Genomic DNA, 22,328 nt, shown 5'->3' on the forward strand with positions numbered 1-22,328 from the left:
CTGCATGATGGCTTTATGTCGCAGGTGGTCTCAGGTTTATCCTTCCTTCCATGTTGTCTGATTGTCTGCGAGGAAGTGGGAGAGGAGGCAGGTCCTCCACCCTCCAGCTCATCCTGAGGATCCCAAAGGATTCCCAGTTTCATGACGTTTCCTCCTGATGGACTCACAGAAAACAAAACATTTCTTCCACCTCCAGCTGCTCTGAGTCAAACCAACCTGTTCCCCTCCTGGCCTGTGGGGGCGCTGCACCAAGAACCACTGAAGGAAACGACACAAAAACCTCTGAAGACGCTGAGAGCAACTTCCTTCTTCACCAGATGGAAACAAGATGGAGGATTTTAGCGGTTGGAGGATTTCTCTTTAGGCTAAAGACCAGGAGCCATTTCTGCTGCTAGCGCTAGGCTAGCATGTTAGCTTTGGTTGTATTTACCCAGAATGCCCTGCGCTGTAGTCCACTTCCTGCTTTTGGAGCGGTCTCTGGTCCGCTTGGCGTTCACATTCAAACCGAACCCAGACTGAGGTTTGGAGGACCAGAGGTCAGAGGTCGATTAGCGTTCACACCTGACCAACCAGACTGGACTTTGACTAGACAGACGCACTGGAGTTGGATTGGAGCGGATCAAACGGGGCTGGTGAAATGATGCAACCTGAAGTTGGTAATTGTTTTTCCAGAGTCAAAGGTCACCAAGAAGAGCATCGGGTTCGTCTCACATCGAAACACGTCTACAACTGTTTGCTCTGTCTGATGCCGTTTGCTCCCCATTCTAGTGATTTTATTACTGTATTGGATTTCATTAATTTTGTCCTTGAGTGCAGAGAAAGTTGCCAAAAAATAAAATACATGATTATCATCATTGCTATTACCATCAAGAAAGCCTGAACAACACTGAACACAAATCACATCAAGCGTGGAGTAAAGACTGGCTATGGACTCCATATGGTAAAATAATAAAGTAGTGAAAGATGAAGCAGCTCAGATGTTCTTCAAAATGTAACCATTTAAAGGAGGACAAGTCAAAGCAAATCACCACACAAGGTTTTTATGAAAAAGAGAAAACAGCTACATTTCCTCTGAAATTCCAACAAAGTGTTCCTGCAGATCTTCTCTCCTGTCGTCTACCTGCTGCTTCAGGTGTACATGGAGAGGAACAGCCACTAAAACCAGAGGCAGATTATTAGCCACCATCATGACGTTCAGATTCCATCTCTAAGTGACGTCTGTCCTGGAGCTTTCTTACCTCTGGCCTGGACAGTGTGACGTTTCTCCCATCCGACAGCTCCGTAAAGATTTCTGCAGAACAAACGGAAGGAACCGGGTCAGGTTTACACCCAGGGTCAGGGGTCAACAAGTCTGCTCAGAGCTGCACTCACTGTTCATGCGGCTCAGGCGAAGGCTGAGGCTGATGAAGTTCTCCAGGGTCATGTGACCCGAGGAGGCGCCGTAGCGAACCGCCATCAGGTTGAGCAATTCATCGCTGATGCTCATACCTGGAAAACAGCTCAGGGCTTTAGCTAATGGCTTTAGATAATGGCTTTAGCTAACAGCTTTAGCTAATGACTTTGGCCAACAGCTTTAGCTAACAGCTTTAGCTAATGACTTTAGCTCAGAGCTTTAGCTAATGGCTTTAGGTAACGGCTTTAGCTAGCAGCTTTAGGTAATGACTTTAGCTTAGGGCTTTAGCTAATGGATTTAGCTGGGGGGGCTTTAGCTAATGACTTTAGCCAACAGCTCTAGCTAATGACTAGCTCAGGGCTTTAGCTAATGACTTTAGCCATTAGCTCTAGCTAATGACTTTAGCTCTGATGTTAAGTCTTCAGTCTCATCCAGCCTGCCTCTGATCAGTCCCTGCTCCCTGCTAGACGTTGTCCTCTGCACAGAAACATGAGGCTCCTCAACGTTCTTGGATTTACCTGAGTCTCTCAAAGCATTCCTCAGCTCCGTCAGTGACAGCGTTCCCGTTTGGGAAACATCCATTTTTGCAAAAACTTGCTGATGAAAGGAAACGGAAACTATTTAATATCTGTTGACTAAAGCAGAACCATACTGCCCAGATTTCACCTGTGTTTGGTTCTACTACCTTATATTTCGTAACCTTGTGCCACAGATAACCAAACTCCTGACTGTCCAGCTTCCCGTCTCCAGATTCCTGTTGAATGGATGTTAAGGCAACAAGAGTTTACTCTGAAAGCAGTGAAGATGCTTCCACCCCAGCAGGATACATCCATCAGAGCCACCATGCTGCGACATGCGTCGATGCTGAAGCTTCCTGATATCAGGTCACCTGCAGGGAAAAGGTCAGAGGTTATTCGTCTTAGCAGCATCTTCATAAGCTGTGAATTATTGTCATTCATGTTCAAACCTTTCAGAAGCTGCTGCAGCAGCTCAGCGTCGACTTCTTCATACTGAAGACCAGAACATTTCAAATCACAGCTGAACAGATCCACTTCATGGCTTTTGTGAAATTGATTTTTGGAGTCGTTGGCATGACAACAGACCGATCGATTCCTCCTACAATGACTTTCAAACCTCAGATTTTATTAAATCAGGTCGACGGCTTTTAGTAAATAAAAACGTGTAAGTTTGAAATAAATTGGATACATTTAGTTTGTAAATGAGCGAAAAGCAAAGCTAACATTTAGCTTAGAGCTTTAGCTGATATTAAAAATATTTTATTTTTCCAGATTAATTCTTAAGCACTAATTTACTCAGCAGTTTCGTAAACTTTCATTTGAGTAAAGTTCTACTTAGTGATGTATTTATTCTGCTGCAGAACGCTCCTCATGTTCTCCACATGATGCGGCGCAGCATACCAGATGGCATTTATTTTTTACCCAGAATGCATCACTGTAGCGCTACAGTAAACAAAATCAGCAGCAGATTTAGCAAAACTCAGCAAATGTAAAACTGAAACCAGGAGAATCGGAGCCTGAAGCCGAACCTTACAGGATCCAAATCACGACAAATGTGATCCTGATGAGGGAAACAGGTTGTGTTGCAGCACATGTTGCCATTAACACCTTTAGCATTACCCTTTAGTAATTACTATGTTGGTGTAGCGCTTTAGCGTTAGCGGAGCTAATGTTTCAGTGTGAAAGCAGCTAGCATTTCAGCTAGCGGTGCTCCCCGCTGCATCGGTCTGAAGCAGGTTACCTTGTCTGAGTACTGACGGAGGAGCAGCATTTTATTTTCAACATCCTGGCAGTTTTTCTCTTTCTTCACCTGTTAATGAAGCAGTTCAGAGAAATCTAAAGATTAAAACATCTCAACAACAGGATCAATAAAACATGTCTGCAGAAACCAACCTTTCCAACTGGATTGTTAAAACTGTGTCCAGAGTTTTCACTGGGGAGAAAAAGATAAAAAAGTTTCCACATCGTGGACATCAACCATTTATGAACTGCCATTTCATTCCAGAGACAAATAACAAAAACCAAGCAGGTCCAGAGAAACCAGCCAGTGTCAATGAACTGGTTCTGAGGGCCCTGAGAACCTGGTCAGGGCCGTTCACCAGTTCACCACCAGTGCTCAGTGCTGGTCTCACTGCTCTGCTATCTTAGTCCGACAGGATGGATGATTACCGGCCCAGTCCAGATTCTTCTGACGGGTTGATGCGGTGCACCTGGAAATGTGTGGACCTACTAGCAGCGGGTCTCCTCCCGGGAGAAGATGGTCAGCAGGAAGGAGGCGGTCTGGTCGGGCTTGTCGGTGCATGGCACGATGACGTACTCTCCAGGCTTCAGCGTGAGGAACTCCGTCACTTCACGGCTCTTCATCAACGTCCTGGTTTGGGCAATGGGTCTATGGCTGCTGAAGAACGATGCCGGGAACTTTCCGGCGCGTTTCTCATCCTGCAGCAAAATGACTGGTTATTTCTGGAGCGGGTTCTGGGAGCCGTTACTCAGAACACATACTTACTTTTTCTGACACCTTGAGGAAAATCAGTGGGAAATTGTCCATGTTGGAGACAAAGAAAGTGAAGAATTACAAACGTCTAACATTGAACGAAATGGAAAAACAGAGTTTCTGGTTCGATCCAGTTATGGAAAGTTGGGACATTATACTTCCTGTTTACCTCAAAGATGATGAAGCCGATGAAGAGGAGCTGCGCCGAACGCCTGTTCCTCTTGTCTGGCTTCTGCATGAGAGACACCAGGGTGTTCCTGGTCTGAGAGGAGTTGGGTTTTCCAGAGACCTTGATCCGATACTGGGGATTGGTCCAGAAAGTCTCTGCAATAACAGGAACGTGGAACTTTAACTGAACCAAGGAAAGGAAAACATCGAGTTTCTCTGCCAGGAGACTTTCACAGATTCGGAACCGTTTTACTGGAGCTCAGCGAAACGACCCAGAGCTCCACCTCTGGGTGCACAGGCCTCCGTTAGCAGGTCAAAGGTCATGACTCGAAGCAGAGATGTTGGGCCATGGTGGGGTTCTGGTTCCGGTTCTTACCTGTGTGGTTGATGTAGCCTCCAGCCGTGGTTCCTGCCACCCAGCGGTTCTCGTACATGGACGTCTTCCAGTGGCAGGCCGGGTCTTCGTCCAGGAAGTCGGGTCTCATGCCGCAGATTTCAATGTTGGTGTAATATCTGCAGCAATCCTCCAGGCTCATCCTGAACACAGTTTCATACTGAACTCTGTGCACTGGAGCGTTTTCAATAAATCAGAAACTAATATTTCACATTAATTCACAGAAGTTGTAACTTCCGCCTGTTTACCAAAACTCTCCATCGTTCTCCACAGTGAGGCACTTCTCGCGGTCCTTTGTGCTGACGCTTTGCCACAGAGGAGACCTGCAGGACAAGCAGGAAGCATCGATTCATTAGTTTCAGCAGAAACAATCGAGCTTTGCCAGCCGTGAGGTCTCACTTGTCGCTCCAGTCTCCGATCCACTCTCCGTGGCCCCAGGGGTTCCACAGGCGCACCAGGTTCACCGCCGTCTCCTGGCTCTGCAGCTGGTTGGGCAGCATGCAAACCACACTGTCAGCACTGACATCAACTCCTCCAAGTTTGCCCTGAGATCTGCATTTGTATGTGAAGCTACTGAATCTCAGTTGCCATGGTTACCCTGTGTATCTGGGGTAACGGATCGATTTGGGCTGCATAGTGTTGTTATTCTCCGTGTTTAAATACAGTTCATCTAACCACATGTCCAAGAAGGTTAATGGTTTAATCTAAAACTATTGATGGGTAAGTTCTTAACTACATGAAGGAAGCGATCAAAGGCCTGTTTTCCTATCAAAGAGGACAGGAGGCCATAAAATGATCATATGAGCAGGAAGGCCGTTTTCTTTGAAGGAGCCTGGGAGACAAAAGTTTCCTCTGTTCACAGAAACGGCATAAAGTCTTAGAACCCAACGGCTGGGATGGAAGCTGGTGTGAAACTGGATATCTGTAAGGCACGTCATCTAATCTTTGTAATCTCTAGTTGTTAGCAACACGTCTTAATAGCCTAATTATAGTTTTCAGATTAATGGCTTATTCTGCCCTATTGACCTTTATGTTACCTGTAGTTGCTGAACCCCTGCAGGCTCAGCAACCTGTTCAGCAACCTGTAGGGGTTCAGCAACCTGTTCAGCAACCTGTAGGGGTTCAGCAACCTGTTCAGCAACCTGTTCAGCAACCTGTTCAGCAACCTGTAGGGGTTCAGCAACCTGTAGGGGTTCAGCAACCTGTTCAGCAACCTGTAGGGGTTCAGCAACCTGTTCAGCAACCTGTAGGGGATCAGCAACCTGTTCAGCAACCTGTAGGGGTTCAGCAACCTGTAGGGGATCAGCAACCTGTAGGGGTTCAGCAACCTGTTCAGCAACCTGTAGGGGTTCAGCAACCTGTAGGGGATCAGCAACCTGTAGGGGTTCAGCAACCTGTAGTGTAGGGGTTCAGCAACCTGTAGGGGATCAGCAACCTGTAGGGGTTCAGCAACCTGTTCAGCAACCTGTAGGGGTTCAGCAACCTGTAGGGGATCAGCAACCTGTAGGGGTTCAGCAACCTGTTCAGCAACCTGTAGGGGTTCAGCAACCTGTAGGGGATCAGCAACCTGTTCAGCAACCTGTAGGGGTTCAGCAACCTGTAGGGGATCAGCAACCTGTTCAGCAACCTGTAGGGGATCAGCAGCCTGTAGGGGTTCAGCAACCTGTAGGGGATCAGCAACCTGTAGGGGTTCAGCAACCTGTTCAGCAACCTGTAGATTGTTTGCTAAGATCTTCTGATCTGTCTGTGTGGGAAACAATCAGGAGAAGTTCCAGCTTCACACTGATCTGTGAAAAGCCATGAAACATCCTGAGTCCAGGAGTCTCTGCTTCCACTTTGTTTAGATAATGGAGACAACTGGTGTTTGATCTTAAACAAATTGTAGGGAGTGTCTAACTTTAGAGAGGGTCAGAGACAGCTGCTGGTTGGATGAGCAGAGACACGCCTTATTTGAATAAATTCAAGACAAAAATACGCCTTTACTATAAAAGTTGGTGCACGAGGAAAACAAACCAGATTTGCTTTTGCAACTCTCCAAAGACGTCTTTGCTTTTTGTTTGCCGTTTCCATCTTTTGTCTGTTTCTCAGGTAAATTCATGTGATGTGCTCTTGTGGTGATAATATGCATCTGTCTTTAATAAATTATCGGGACGCCGTTACCTCTGAGTGATCTGTTTCTTTTGCTCACAGCATTTTCTGAATCTGGGCATGAGAGGATATAACAAGTCCAAAAGTTTGAAAAAGGGTTTATAAGCTTTAAAATATTCTTCTCCTATCAACCGGAATGAAAGTAAAAACTATTTTAACTGGGTTAAATTAGAGCTTTTCATGGATGAACGGACAGTTCTGATGAGCTAAAGGAGAACTCAGGTTCTGTTACCTCTTTCAGACCCGTCACCGTGTAGGCGTGGCCCGGGACCAGTCCGTTCGCTAGCCTGTCGCCAGTAGTTGCTTCCTGATGAAGACACAGAAGCAGGTCTTAGATTCTCCCTGGGGGTCTCCATGGGCCCTTCCCCAGAGAACAAATGGAAAACTTTAAGGGACGTTGAAGCGTCCGCTGTAGACGGGCCCCTGGTCCAACACACCGGAACCAGACGACGTTCAGTCAGGCTCTGCATCCTGCTGATGACCTCGTTGTTTCTCTCAGGTGTGTTGGAGCAGAGACGCTTTGAGAGGAAGCCGGACACCGAACCGGAGCTGAGGACCACAGGTCTCACTCCTGGTCTCACTGCTGGTCTCACTCCTGGTCTCACTGCTGGTCTCACTCCTGGTCTCACTACTGGTCTCACTGCTGGTCTCACTCCTGGTCTCACTGCTGGTCTCACTACTGGTCTCACTCCTGGTCTCACTGCTGGTCTCACTCCTGGTCTCACTGCTGGTCTCACTCCTGGTCTCACTACTGGTCTCACTGCTGGTCTCACTCCTGGTCTCACTACTGGTCTCACTCCTGGTCTCACTACTGGTCTCACTCCTGGTCTCACTGCTGGTCTCACTGCTGGTCTCACTGCTGGTCTCACTCCTGGTCTCACTCCTGGTCTCAGTGCTGGTCTCAGTGCTGGTCTCACTACTGGTCTCACTCCTGGTCTCACTGCTGGTCTCACTGCTGGTCTCACTCCTGGTCTCACTACTGGTCTCACTCCTGGTCTCACTGCTGGTCTCACTCCTGGTCTCACTCCTGGTCTCACTCCTGGTCTCACTCCTGGTCTCACTGCTGGTCTCACTGCTGGTCTCACTCCTGGTCTCACTCCTGGTCTCACTCCTGGTCTCACTCCTGGTCTCACTCCTGGTCTCACTCCTGGTCTCACTCCTGGTCTCACTCCTGGTCTCACTGCTGGTCTTTCAGGACTTTCATCTCAGCAGTGAAATTTCAAATCAATCTGATCATATCTACATATCAGAACAAATGACCCTTCTTCATTTGATAATCAGCTACATTTGCTCTCCAGCATGGCAGCAGCCTTGAAGGAAAGACGGGTCAGTCTCTGCACGGCGTTCCCTGCACAGGTTCTCACCGTTTTTGGGATGGAGCTGCAGCTCATGAACGTCCTGGAGCGTCCAGCTCTGCACAGGAGCTTCCAGAGATTAGGGGAAGGATCTGACAGCTGGATGCACATGTGGACACCGCCGGTGAAATCCCTCATGGCCTCTGCTGGAGTCCCAGACGTCATATCCGCATAGGATCCACAAACCCTGCCGTATTCAGGTAGGAGGTTATGTCTGGTGTCAAACAGTTCCCCATCCTATGTCTGAGAAACAGGCTGCAGGTCTTTACATACTTGGCGTAGGCCTTCTCAATCAAAGCGGGCCAGAACTCACACTCGTCTTTGGAACGGGCAAAGATGGGTTTCCTGCTGACTGTCGGCAGCTTGTCGTCAATCACCACATCCACCCACTTCCCAAACCTCCAGAACTGGAAGCAACATTTAGAGGCAGACGTTTGTCTCGGCGGACAGAGAGGAAGATTCCTCGTCTGCAGAAGATGATTTAGCTTCAAGCTAAATGTTTAGCTGGCCTGCACACTAAATATTACATTTATTTAGCACTAAGCTAAATATTCTAACTAAACATTTAGTTTTTCTCAGACTGAATAACCCACATTATTGCTGAGAATTATTGACTTTCCACCTGATGCCCCATATGAGGCGCTATCGGTTGGTTATTTTATCATCTCAACAGATGTGGAGGCCAGCTGGGCTGCAGACGGACTGCAGCAGATCAGCTGAGAAGGCCTGGAGAAGAAACGGCTGATTCAGGGCAACAGGCTGCCGGAGGACGACACCTGCAGTCGTTTACCCTGAAGTGAAACAGCCCACAGTAGTCCTTCCCCAGGCAGGTCTGGTCCAGAGGAACAATCAGCTTGAAGATCTCTTTGTGGAAGGTCAGCGCTCCGAGAGACGCCAGGAACCAGCAGTTTCCTGAGAAAAGACGGCCGGTGACCGACAGATCGCACGCCTGCAGACACCTGCTTTACCCAACTCACCAACTTGTCCCTGACCGAAGTCGAACCTGGAAACGCCATCGAGGATGAAGAACGGATTGGTCACAATGTCCTGAAATAAATGACAAAACACCATTCAGCTGTTCCTAAAGGTTGGAGCAGGAAAGAAACGTAAACTCCAGACAGCCAGCGTTTTCTGAAAAGCCTCCAATGAGGCCGAGTCCAGAGGTCAGTCAGCCTGAGCAGATTCACATTCAGCAGATCCAGTAGATCCAGTAGGAAGATCAGCTGTGCTTACTCTTGGTCTGAGCCACTGCACTTGGGCCAGCTGCGCCGGCTCCAGCTTGCCCTGGCCGATGGAGCGCTGGTCTGGAGGGAACGCCTCGTCTCTGAACAGCTTGTTTTGGGTCAGGAGGATCTGTTTCAGCTGCAGGTAGTCCTGCTGCTGGAACCGATCCGGGTTCTGCGACGTCCCGTAGCCGCGGTCCTTCTGCCGAGCGCTCATGATGTTCTTACACACACCGTGTACAGGCATGGCTGCTGGTTCAGGGCCTGCCAGAGACACCGGCACACACACATCATCATTTTGTCTTGACTACACGTGAACTCAGCGGGTCCATAACTTAAAACCCTGCTGGCCTGATGCCGTCAGAGTCGGTGTGAGGGTCGCCTTACAAACGGAATCGAACCACCGAACCGCGCAGCACAACATGCTCAGGGGAACATAACTGACCTGCTTGTTTTGTATCTGCAGTGTCAGCAAAACATTTTGCTCCTTTCTGCACATTTAAGATTCAGACAACTAGACAGATAAAGTCGCCATTGTTAGCTAGCAGGTTGGCTAGCAGGGGGCGGGACCTCGCGCGTGAGGCTCGTTTGAATGCTGAATGCTGATTGGCTGTTTACTAGCGGCTGAGGGATTTCAGCTGCAGCCTGACAGACCGACTGCAGACAGACCGACCGCAGACAGACAGACCGACCGCAGACAGACAGACAGACTGACCGCAGACAGACAGACAGACCGACCGCAGACAGACAGACCGACCGCAGACAGACAGACAGACAGACCGACCGCAGACAGACAGACTGACCGCAGACAGACAGACCGACCGCAGACAGACCGACCGCAGACAGACAGACAGACAGACTGACCGCAGACAGACAGACCGACCGCAGACAGACAGACAGACAGACTGACCGCAGACAGACAGACAGACAGACTGACCACAGACAGACAGACCGACCACAGACAGACAGACTGACCGCAGACAGACAGACCGACAGCAGACAGACCGACCGCAGACAGACAGACAGACGGACCACAGACAGACAGACTGACCACAGACAGACAGACTGACCACAGACAGACAGACCGACCGCAGACAGACAGACAGACAGACAGACAGACAGACTGACCGCAGACAGACAGACAGACTGACCGCAGACAGACAGACTGACCGCAGACAGACAGACTGACCGCAGACAGACAGACCGACCGCAGACAGACCGACCGCAGACAGACAGACAGACAGACTGACCACAGACAGACAGACTGACCGCAGACAGACAGACTGACCGCAGACAGACAGACAGACTGACCACAGACAGACAGACAGACAGACAGACTGACCGCAGACAGACAGACAGACCGACCGCAGACAGACTGACCACAGACAGACAGACCGACCGCAGACAGACAGACCGACCGACTGCAGACAGACAGACTGACCACAGACAGACAGACTGACCACAGACAGACAGACCGACCACAGACAGACCGACCACAGACAGACAGACCGACCGCTGCCTGCTCGGCTCGGCACGGTGCGCAGCAGAACCGCGGATAAAGGAGATGTTCCGTTTTTTGTGTCAAGTTTAATGTGAGGGGGGAAAACGTTTGTTTGAGGGGGCCCTGCCCCCCTTTGCCCCCCCAGCGTATAGCCGGCCCGCTGACAACATGAAGTAGGCTGACGGATCTCTAAGCTCTGATCCAGCAGAGGAGAAAGCGACTGACTAGTCCAAGCCCGAAGCAACCAGTTAGTGCATCAGGCTGGTTTAGATTCCCGTGGTTCTGACTCGCTGCTCCTCGTTGGGCTGCAGCTCCTTCTAAAACATCTCGTTTAACTTGTGATGCAGCGTTTCACCGCCCTGCATGTTTCACACGCTTCCCTGATTCGGCTGATTGCACTTCAGCAAACACCTGTCAACTGAAATCACCTGAAGCGTTTTATAGTCTGAAGTGTTGCTCAATATAGCAAGAAAGTTGCTGAGCTGGTAAAACTGGGTGAGTATTGATAACTGTAAACGTTCAAATGACCCGGTGGGTGAGTCAGTCAAACCTCTAAGGAGACGCAGGACAGCGGCCAGGTGGATAAGATCGGCCGGTAGCCCATCTCCATCTCCCAAGATGAAGGAAATCGGTGCGCTGCGTGTTCTGCATGCATCTGCTGCTGTGGTCTCTCTTTCTGTTTCTCAGTCTTTATCTCCTCTTCGCTCCTTCTTTCCCTTGAAACGTTTTGTCACCTTCATCCCTTTGTTTTCTGTCTCCATGTCTTTTACATCTTAAACCCAAAGTCTTTTCTAATCCAGTAAAAGCTGTCACGCTCCACTAGTGAAAGTTGGGTTGCACCCTGCCAGTACCGGGGAGGAGATGTTAGAAAAGGTTAGGGGTTGATTACTTTTCCAACAGGACCAGTTGGTGTCGGGTCTGAGGCTGGATGAGGATCAGATCAACATTATGATGCGGATCAGAGCAGCGTTCCCTCACCACAGAGGGATTCGTCCAGCTTCCTGTGGTTTCACCTGATTATTCTTGCAAATCTTAATAAGGAAGTTGATGTTTCCAATGAAAGTATCGTATTTTCTGCACCATAAGGCACCTAAAAACCTTCAATTTCCTCAGACGCCGACAGGTCGCCTTATAACCCGGTGCTCCTTATTTATGGACCAACATTGAGCCACAACAGGTCCAGCAGCTACGGTAAGAAGACGCCGACTTCATTTCCCCCGTACAAGAAGCAGCGCGCGGTGCATGCTGGGATAGTTGTCAGAACGCTGGTTTGTTAATAAAGTCTGACTGACCCATCTACCTACCGACCTGATGATCAGGTCGTCTGCAGGTCATTCAGCACCAGGTTCTCCACCAACATGCTGAAGGGTCACCATCGTCCGGCCCAGAAACCTCTCCTCTCCTCGCCGACCCGAGTCGGACTGTTTTGTTGACATTCCCTTTAGTGCAGCTCCATCTAGTGGATGCATAACGTAACTCCAGCCTCTACCGTAGCGTCTATTCTATGAGTCTTATAGTGCGGAAAATACGGTAATCAACAAGAGAGATTTATGCATCATGCTTCAAACACAAAACTGATATTAAAGACAAGATGAAGGTAGTAAGTTAAGGTAATTTTATTTATACAGCACATTTTCAGCAACAAAGAGCTTCACATGAGTTAAAAGATACAAACAAAATAAACCAACTTTACCTCACGAGTTCTGGAGAAAACCTTCCGATCAGACGGAGAACAGCAACAGGTGATCTGGCTTTAGGGTTGGAAATCTGTCAGTCAGTCCTTTTATAATCAACAAGACTCCTCTTCCTCCTCCTCCTCCCCCTCCTGCTCCGGGTTTGTTTCTCTAGAAAAACCTCAGATGTTACAGGAACAGCTTGGCCTCTTGCCAGCCGCCTCAGGTGTGAACACGTCCTGCACCTGTTGGAGAGACTGCAGCAGGTCAGCAGCTTCTGGATGAATCTCTGCTGCAGAAGCTGCTGACCTGCCCAGGAGGAGAATCAGGTGCTGGAGCTGCTGACGCCTGCAGGAACAGGAAACGACTGCCAGAGGGCGCCATGCAGCACATCATGCACCAATAATCACGTCAATGTGCAGCAGAGGTCGCAGTCACAGCCTGGAGAGAAACGGCCTGTGCAGCACTGACTCTGGAGGAGCAGCACTGACTCTGGAGGAGCAGCACTGACTCTGGAGGAGCAGCACTGACTCTGGAGGAGCAGCACTGACTCTGGAGGAGCAGCACTGACTCTGGAGGAGCAGCACTGACTCTGGAGGAGCAGCACTGACTCTGGAGGAGCCGGGAGCCTTAAAGTCTCCACAGAGTCTCATAAGAAGGAGGAAGAAGGTTGGGATGTGTTTCTACTGGCCCTGTGGGGATTTGGATCAGTGTTCTTGCTGGAACAAGTCTTCACATTTCTGCTGGGAGGGAAGCAGCGTGAGCTGAATCAGTGAGCAGAAATACGTTACGCACCACTGAATACTTTGAACACCTTCAATTTCAGTTCATTTATTGGTTCATTGACACAAACACAGAGCAGAACGAGTCTGTAACGGATTTATTGCACCATCAGCTAATTCACAGCCCCAGTCCCTGGTTGGGCATTAAGTCCATTAAAGCTAATTTATTTATGAATCGTAAATACATTCGACTTCCTGCCTACATGTAAACAACATGGCTTCCTCCACATTGACATAAACATTATTGCTAACATGCTAATCGGATCAAACCTGAGACTCAGATTGGCTTTTAGGAGCAAAAGCAAAATAACAGGAAACAGACCTGGTGGCGCTCAGGCCGCAGGTCCACTGCAGCTTTCTGGGTACGGCTATTAGCGCGTTAGCTGCTGAGGCTATTGGATCATCTGGTCCCTGTCAACAAAGTTACAGTTGTTTCCAGATCTCAGGATGAAGAGTTGGAGAACTGATGATGAAGATGCTGTTCTCAGGTGAGGAGGGGGAACTCTAAACATGTTTTAGATTAGCGGTTCTCAATCTGCTGCGACAGACAGGTGACCTGTCCAGGTGACCTGTCCAGGTGATCCGTCCAGGTGACCCCGCCTCTCGCCCGGAACGTTAGCTGGAGAGGCACCAGCACCTCCTGACCCACTGAGGGACCAGGTGTTAGAAAATGGATGGATGGATGGATGGATGGTTCTCAACGTGGGCGGTACCGCCCCCCAGGGGGCGTTCAGAAGACGGCAGGGGGCGCTGGAGGACATTTTTACAAAAGGGGGGCGCTGGGATGCCTTTGGGGGGCGTTTGGTCGAAGGTAAACTTTACACCTTAAATGCACAACAATACCAGTTTAGACTTTGAGCAACTTGGTAAAACTGTATTGTGTAACATTAAATCATGCTTGGCTGCAACTGTATCGATGGCAGCTCTTCTTCTATTCAGTGTTTGTAGCTTCTGTTAGCTTCTGTTAGCTTCTGTTAGCTTCTGTTAGCTTCTTGGCGCAGCTCCATTCTGAAGTTGCTAGTAGCTTCACCGCATCAGTTCAGCGTTTCACCGGCTGATGACGTTGCTGTGATTCACTTTGTCTGGTATTTTTATGTTTTTTCTGTGATCATGTCAAAGCAGCAACTTATATTAAAACATGTTTTATTGTCCGTTTGAAAGCTGCCCGCTTGCATGGAAGGACAACAGAAAATGGCTCTTATAAACATGTAATTACTAAAATCACGATACCCTCACTGAGTATCCCTCTGAACAATGAACCCATTTAAATAAAGAAATCCCTCCGTGGTGATACCTCAATAGAGAGCGTTCATTTTATAGCGTTAACACGGAGCTGCAAGCTATTTCTCCTTCCTGACCGTGGTTGGATCTTCCCATCATGCCTGTTCTGGGACAGGTGAGCCTCCAGGTGAGCCTCCAGGTGAGCCTCCAGGTGAGCCTCCAGGTGAGCCTCCAGGTGAGCTACCGACTGTGGATATGTCAGATTGTTTCTGTCATCAGAGACGCTTCATTCTGAAAAATGAGTTTTTGTTGGATTAAAGTCAATATCTGCTGTCAGCTATAAATCAGTCAACTCCAGTTCCTGCAGATGTTCCTGACACACACACACACACACGCATGCACACACACCAACACACACACACAACACACACACACACATACACACACACACACACACACACACACAAACACACATATACACACACACGCACGCACGCACACACACACACACGCATACACACACAAACACACATATACACACACACACGCATGCACACACACACGCACACACACACACACACACGCATACACACACACACGCACGGTTCTTCTATGAACACATGAAATCATCCGAATTACTGGAACAGCTTTGACTCCTGCTGGTTAGAAACCAGCTTTTGTCTGGATGTTTCCAGCAGCAGCTGCAGGACTGAGTGGATTTTGATCCGATTCCAGATGTTCAACCACAGCTGCACAAAGCCTGTCGATTATCCCTGTAGTTTGTTGACTATAGGAAGCTGTGAGCTACATGCTAACCTTAGCTGGAAACTGTTAGCCTGTCCTGGTTAGGCCGTCTCAGTGACCACTGTTTGTTGGAGTTGTCTCCATGGAACCAGCTGAGGTTTCTATCAGCCTCTATTTCTGGTTTGTTTCAGCTACAGATCAGACTTTAAGCTCAGCTTCTTCATGGTAACCTTATGAGAAATGATTCAGGACGAACAGTAAATGCAGCACTGCGGACACTGCCCCCTGCTGGACGTCACCAGCATGGCACTGCGGACACTGCCCCCTGCTGGACGTCACCAGCATGGCCCTGCGGACACTGCCCCCTGCTGGACGTCACCAGCATGGCCCTGCGGACACTGCCCCCTGCTGGACGTCACCAGCATGGCCCTGCGGACACTGCCCCCTGCTGGACGTCACCAGCATGGCACTGCGGACACTGCCCCCTGCTGGACGTCACCAGCATGGCACTGCGGACACTGCCCCCTGCTGGACGTCACCAGCATGGCGCTGCGGACACTGCCCCCTGCTGGACGTCACCAGCATGGCACTGCGGACACTGCCCCCTGCTGGACGTCACCAGCATGGCACTGCGGACACTGCCCCCTGCTGGACGTCACCAGCATGGCACTGCGGACACTGCCAGACTGGACGTCACCAGCATGGCACTGCAGACACTGCCCCCTGCTGGACGTCACCAGCATGGCACTGCGGACACTGCCCCCTGCTGGACGTCACCAGCATGGCACTGCAGACACTGCCCCCTGCTGGACGTCACCAGCATGGCACTGCGGACACTGCCCCCTGCTGGACGTCACCAGCATGGCACTGCGGACACTGCCCCCTGCTGGACGTCACCAGCATGGCACTGCGGACACTGCCCCCTGCTGGACGTCACCAGCATGGCACTGCGGACACTGCCCCCTGCTGGACGTCACCAGCATGGCACTGCGGACACTGCCCCCTGCTGGACGTCACCAGCATGGCACTGCGGACACTGCCCCCTGCTGGACGTCACCAGCATGGCCCTGCGGACACTGCCCCCTGCTGGACGTCACCAGCATGGCCCTGCGGACACTGCCCCCTGCTGGACGTCACCAGTCAGCCTCAGCCTGACCCAACCGCTGCATGGAGGTTCTGCTGGTTCTGAGCTCAGTCCATTTCCCTCTGACCCGATTTAAAGAAGACGATCAGAACCGTACAGCAGAGGCTGACCTTTGACCCGGATCCACATGCATTTGTTCTGTTAGAACCGAGCCTGAGACATCCTGTGGAGGGCCCAGTCCGTGCTGGGTGGAAGGCCAGAACCAGAACCAGAACCAGAACCAGAACCAGAACCAGAACCAGGATGAGAACCAGGACCAGAACCAGAACCAGAACCAGGACCAGGACCAAGACCAGAACCAGGACAAGAACCAGGACCAGGACCAGGACCAGAACCAGGACCAGAACCAGAACCAGAACCAGAACCAGGACCAGGACCAGGATGAGAACCAGGACCAAGACCAGAACCAGGACCAGAACCAGAACCAGAACCAGGACCAGGACCAGGACCAGAACCAGAACCAGGACCAGAACCAGGACCAGGACCAGGACCAGAACCAGGACCAAGACCAGAACCAGGACCAGAACCAGAACCAGGACCAGAACCAGAACCAGGACCAGAACCAGGACCAGAACCAGAACCAGGACCAGGACCAGGACCAGGACCAGAACCAGGACCAGAACCAAGACCAGAACCAGAACCAGGACCAGGACCAGGACCATTGTTGGCTTCATTGTACATTATAAATGTTGCTCAGCTGATTTCTTGCAGCACAACAATGATAAAGGTCAAAGGTGAATTCCCAGCGCCCTGAAGCTCTGGCCTCTGCATTGTGAGGCGGCACAATAACAGGGGTCTGCTTCCAGCCTCTGGAGCCGGAGACATCTGGAGGAGCAGTCATAACAGAACCCTGCCTCTCATTGTTTTCTGCTGCAGGACGGAACCGGCCCGGTTTCTGCTGCTGAACAACACTTCCGTCTTCAGTTCCCAAACAGGATGCTGGAGCACCAACAGCTCACATCAGTTCTCCTTCAGCCATGACTGGACCGCTGCTGACCGGTCTCCACTCTCCCTGAAAGCTCTGCACAGATCCTGCTTTGCTGCTCTGCACAGCAGCCATGTTGCTGATCTTCCTCCTGCCGCTCATCAGCAGCTTGGAGGGGTCATCAGGAGCCAAACAGGAGATGCTGTGCTCCCCCAAAGCCTGCTTCGTCCTGAACATGGAGCCCGTTGGCTTTCACAAGGCCCAGGACATCTGCCAGGAAGACGGCGGGTACCTGATGACTCTCAGAGACAGAGAGGAGGAGGAGGATCTGCGCTCTCTTCTCTCGCTGGTTGAAAAACAACATCCTGGCCAGGTGTTAAAGGTCTGGATCGGCTTGACGCTGATGAAGAAGGACTGCGTTCTCCCCGACAGGCCGCTCCGAGGGTTCAAATGGGTCTCTGGGAATGAAGATTCCCAGTATTCCAACTGGGAACAAGAGCCTCCTGACACATGCGTCACAGAGAGTTGTGTGAGGGTGGCTTACACCTTCTCAGACCAGGATCAGCTGAAATGGACCCCAGAAGGTTGTAGAAAAGAAGCTTCTTATGCCTGTAAGTTTTACTTCCAGGGGATGTGTCCCCCTCTGGTTCTGCAGGGGCCTGGAAGGATCGTCTATGAGTCCATCTTTTTAAGACAGCCTCTAAAAACGGAGCTGAAGCTGCTTCCGTACGGGACGCGGGCCGGAGTCTTTTGCGGTGGCCACGAGACGACTTCCTCTCGGTGCATGAAGCTGGACGGCGCCTACGCCTGGAGCCCTCCCGGGCCGTTCTGCTCACCAGAAACCCAGAACTGTCAGGAGAACAACGGAGGCTGTGCACAGGAGTGCCGGCAGCACAGAGGAGCTGTTCGCTGCTCCTGCAGAGAAGGTTGGGAGCTGGAAGAGGACGGGTTCTCCTGCAGGATGTCGGACCTGTGCCGACCCGATACCTGCGAGCACAGCTGTGTGATGGGCGAGGCCGGCGTTTCCTGCAGATGTGCCAGTGGCTTCAGACTGAGAGAAAACCAGCGGAACTGCTCCGACGTGAACGAGTGCCTCTCCCAGGCCTGCGACAGCCGCGGCTGCATCAACACCGCCGGCAGCTACAGGTGTGTGTGTGAGGATGGCTTCCGCCTGACGGGCGGCCAATGCAGGCATGTGAACGAGTGTGAAGGGTTGGTGTGTGATCACGGCTGTGTGAACACTGGGGGATCCTTCTCCTGCCTCTGCCAGGACGGTTTTCGTGTGTCCGGAGCGTCCTGTGTGGACGTGGACGAATGCGCCGGTGACCCCTGCCCCCGTCTCCTCACATGCATCAATACGGTCGGCAGCTTCAGCTGCTTGACGCCGGACAGCATGACCGCCGCGTCGCCCCAGCAGCCCGTCACCTCAGCCGCCCCAGCAGAGGACAGCAGGACACACAGGACCGCCGTGGAGCTGCAGCACCTGTCCCCCCACACCGACGCCCCGCTGCCTGAGCTGGTCAACGTCACAGACCAGCTCAGCAACCAGTCCCCGGTGTCCGCCGAGGACGCCACGGCCAGGAACAGGGTGCTGATCTGCGTCCTGGGCTCGGTCGTCCCGCTGCTCGCCCTCGTCGCTCTGACTCTCTTCATCGCCATCTTCCGCTGCAGTCGCTCCAAGACGGAGGTGAAGAAGAAGAAAAGCACGGCGGACGGCTACTGCTGGGTGTCCTCGGGTCTGGATCCACGGCTGGAGAAGCTGTATGAGTCCATCCTGACTGATGACCCCTGACCCCAGACACAGCAGGCCCTGCATTTCATGTTAATTTATGGAGATCTGCATGGACGTCACCAGCATATTTTCATCCAGATTAATTTCTACACCATGTTCCTAATTATTCTGCAGCTGATATTTTCTGAGGTCTTTCTAATGGTCAGTGCAAAAGATGGTCAGTCTAATTTTACAGTCATGAACTTTACAGTATAAATCAGATTTTACTGAACAAATGATGAGAACAGTATTTTTTCACAATTTAGAAACTCAAACTGTTCCCAGTTATTATGCATAATCCATAAACATTTGATGGATTATGAAGAACTGCAGTCATTGTTTGAATGTGCAGCATTGAGTGGTCACAGGTCCTGAAGCCATTTCAGTGTAAAACATCCTAACATGTTGACCTTCTGCACATCAGCTGATCGGTTCCTGGTGAGTTTGTGGAAAGTTTCTGCTTTAATGTCTGCAGGAAGTCAGAAAACCTCCGAGCTGCTGACTGATGGGAACCATCAGGTTTTCTGCTGGAGAAACTCCAGAGGTTCTCAAGAGGTCAGAGGTCAGAGGAGGACGGTGGCCACACCAGGAGCTTTATGCACATAGCAGCCATCATGTGTTCATCCCAGTTAAACCCCTGAACTCAGACGCTCTCGTGGGAAAGCAGATCGCCTGTGGAAGGGAACCGGTCTGGTTTTCCACTGGGAACATTTCAAAGACCTGCTTGAGTCTCATGACCAGGCAGTTAGTGACGTTATTCACCAGAACAACAAGAATCCATCAGTGTCATGTTTCTCTAACAGCCTCATGAAGCTGGTGGACCTGAGACCAGAACATCTGCTCTGCTTCTCCTGCTGAGCCTCGTGTTCGGATTCGTTTCCTTCTTTTGTTCCAGTTACATTAACTGACTTCACTACTTGGTCAAATTAAACTTTCTTCTTGTTCACTGGAAATATTCCCCCCCTCGCTGCTTGTCCAGGCTCCGCCCCACCGGGTGGCCGCTCCTCTACGGGACGCTGATCCTGACGCCACTCAGATCCTCCAGTCTGGTTTCTAAACCTTCCACTGAATCTGCTCTAGTCCAGAACGACCTGTTGGTGGCGCTGCTGTTTCACCAGGTCTCTGTCCACCAGGTCCTGTCTCTGGCTCAGCTCATATTTATCAGGACGTTCTGCGTTTGGACGGACAGGCTCTCCTCTGACTCCGCCCCCTTGGCTTGTGGGGTCCATCAGGGCTCCGTTTTGGGTCCACTTTGGTTTTATTGTATATTATTCCACTTGCTGGTATTATTCAGTCCTTTCAGATACGCCTGATCACATTTACGCCGATGACATTCAGTCGTATTTTCATTTATACTCCATCAGCTGGACGGGTTGGACATGTTGGACGTCCTCATCTTTGTCCTGACCAGTGGTCGTCTCCCCAGTAACTCTCTGGTTTTAAACAAACTGGTTTTGCTCCCAGTCCCAGTCAGCTGCCCCACAGCATCAGGGTGCATCCGTCCAGTGAGGTCAAAGGTCAAAGGTCAGCGTCTCCTTTGACTCGTCATCAGGCTGAGACTCACATTGAGGCTGTTTGTTTCATTTGAGGCTCATTTGGGTTAAAGTTCTTGTTCCGACACGCAGAGCGACTGGTTACTGGTTACCAGTCAGGTTACTGGTTATCTGACAGGTTACTGGTTACCAGTCAGGTTACTGGTTATCTGACTGGTTACTGGTTACCAGTCAGGTTACTGGTTATCAGACAGGTTACTGGTTACCAGTCAGGTTACTGGTTATCTGACTGGTTACTGGTTATCTGACTGGTTACTGGTTATCAGACAGGTTACTGGTTACCAGTCAGGTTACTGGTTATCTGACTGGTTACTGGTTACCAGTCAGGTTACTGGTTACCAGTCAGGTTACTGGTTATCTGACAGGTTACTAGTTATCTGACTGGTTACTGGTTATCTGACTGGTTACTGGTTATCAGACAGGTTACTGGTTATCTGACTGGTTACTGGTTACCAGTCAGGTTACTGGTTACCAGTCAGGTTACTGGTTATCTGACTGGTTACTGGTTACCAGTCAGGTTACTGGTTATCAGACAGGTTACTGGTTACCAGTCAGGTTACTGGTTATCTGACTGGTTACTGGTTATCTGTCAGGTTACTGGTTATCAGACTGGTTACTGGTTATCCAGTCAGGTTACTGGTTACCAGTCAGGTTACTGGTTATCTGACTGGTTACTGGTTATCAGACAGGTTACTGGTTATCTGACTGGTTACTGGTTATCTGACTGGTTACTAGTTATCTGACAGGTTACTGGTTACCAGTCTGGTTACTGGTTACCAGTCAGGTTACTGGTTATCTGACAGGTTACTGGTTACCAGTCAGGTTACTGGTTATCTGACTGGTTACTGGTTATCTGACTGGTTACTGGTTACCAGTCAGGTTACTGGTTACCAGTCAGGTTACTGGTTATCTGACTGGTTACTGGTTACCAGTCAGGTTACTGGTTATCTGACTGGTTACTGGTTATCTGACAGGTTACTGGTTACCAGTCAGGTTACTGGTTATCTGACTGGTTACTGGTTACCAGTCAGGTTACTGGTTATCTGACTGGTTACTGGTTACCAGTCAGGTTACTGGTTATCTGACTGGTTACTGGTTACCAGTCAGGTTACTGGTTATCTGACTGGTTACTGGTTACCAGTCAGGTTACTGGTTACCAGTCAGGTTACTGGTTATCTGACTGGTTACTGGTTACCAGTCAGGTTACTGGTTATCAGACAGGTTACTGGTTACCAGTCAGGTTACTGGTTATCTGACTGGTTACTGGTTATCTGAAAGGTTACTGGTTATCTGACTGGTTACTGGTTATCCATCAGGTTACTGGTTACCAGTCAGGTTACTGGTTATCTGACTGGTTACTGGTTATCAGACAGGTTACTGGTTATCTGACTGGTTACTGGTTATCTGACTGGTTACTAGTTATCTGACTGGTTACTGGTTATCTGACTGGTTACTGGTTATCAGACAGGTTACTGGTTATCTGACTGGTTACTGGTTATCTGACTAGTTACTGGTTATCTGTCTGGTTACTGGTTATCAGACAGGTTACTGGTTACCAGTCAGGTTACTGGTTATCTGACTGGTTACTGGTTACCAGTCAGGTTACTGGTTATCTGACTGGTTACTGGTTACCAGTCAGGTTACTGGTTATCTGACTGGTTACTGGTTATCTGACTGGTTACTGGTTACCAGTCAGGTTACTGGTTATCTGACAGGTTACTGGTTACCAGTCAGGTTACTGGTTATCTGACTGGTTACTGGTTACCAGTCAGGTTACTGGTTATCTGACTGGTTACTGGTTACCAGTCAGGTTACTGGTTAT

General features: G+C 50.2%; 2 protein-coding genes across 3 annotated transcripts; one reads left to right on the plus strand and one right to left on the minus strand.

Moving 5' to 3' along the window:
• Positions 1 to 980: 980 nt before the first annotated feature.
• LOC103460683 (calpain-9-like) lies at positions 981 to 12,699 on the minus strand. Of its 2 annotated transcripts, XM_081603601.1 has the most exons (22): positions 12,387 to 12,698; positions 9,203 to 9,456; positions 8,947 to 9,016; positions 8,760 to 8,881; positions 8,243 to 8,376; positions 7,979 to 8,156; positions 6,847 to 6,921; positions 4,866 to 4,951; positions 4,715 to 4,789; positions 4,449 to 4,609; positions 4,074 to 4,228; positions 3,917 to 3,928; positions 3,641 to 3,849; positions 3,304 to 3,343; positions 3,152 to 3,220; positions 2,361 to 2,403; positions 2,221 to 2,282; positions 2,079 to 2,147; positions 1,912 to 1,990; positions 1,372 to 1,488; positions 1,239 to 1,291; positions 981 to 1,155 (listed from the first exon to the last, which is right to left on the minus strand). In XM_081603601.1, exons 2-22 carry the CDS (start codon positions 9,437 to 9,439, stop codon positions 1,129 to 1,131), a joined length of 2,073 nt encoding a protein of 690 aa, XP_081459727.1. In that variant the 5' UTR covers positions 9,440 to 9,456; positions 12,387 to 12,698; the 3' UTR covers positions 981 to 1,128. The 2 variants fall into 2 exon arrangements, with proteins under 2 accessions (XP_081459727.1, XP_081459726.1); XM_081603600.1 differs by having other exon boundaries at positions 2,221 to 2,403; positions 12,387 to 12,699.
• A 4,498-nt stretch (positions 12,700 to 17,197) lies between these two features.
• cd93 (CD93 molecule) lies at positions 17,198 to 20,438 on the plus strand. Its single transcript, XM_081603607.1, has one exon. It carries the CDS (start codon positions 17,316 to 17,318, stop codon positions 18,972 to 18,974), a length of 1,659 nt encoding a protein of 552 aa, XP_081459733.1. The 5' UTR covers positions 17,198 to 17,315; the 3' UTR covers positions 18,975 to 20,438.
• The last annotated feature ends 1,890 nt before the right edge of the window (positions 20,439 to 22,328 follow it).

Source organism: Poecilia reticulata, chromosome 22 (genome assembly GCF_904066995.2).
Source record: "Poecilia reticulata chromosome 22, P_reticulata-male-v2, whole genome shotgun sequence".
NCBI lineage: Eukaryota > Metazoa > Chordata > Actinopteri > Cyprinodontiformes > Poeciliidae > Poecilia > Poecilia reticulata.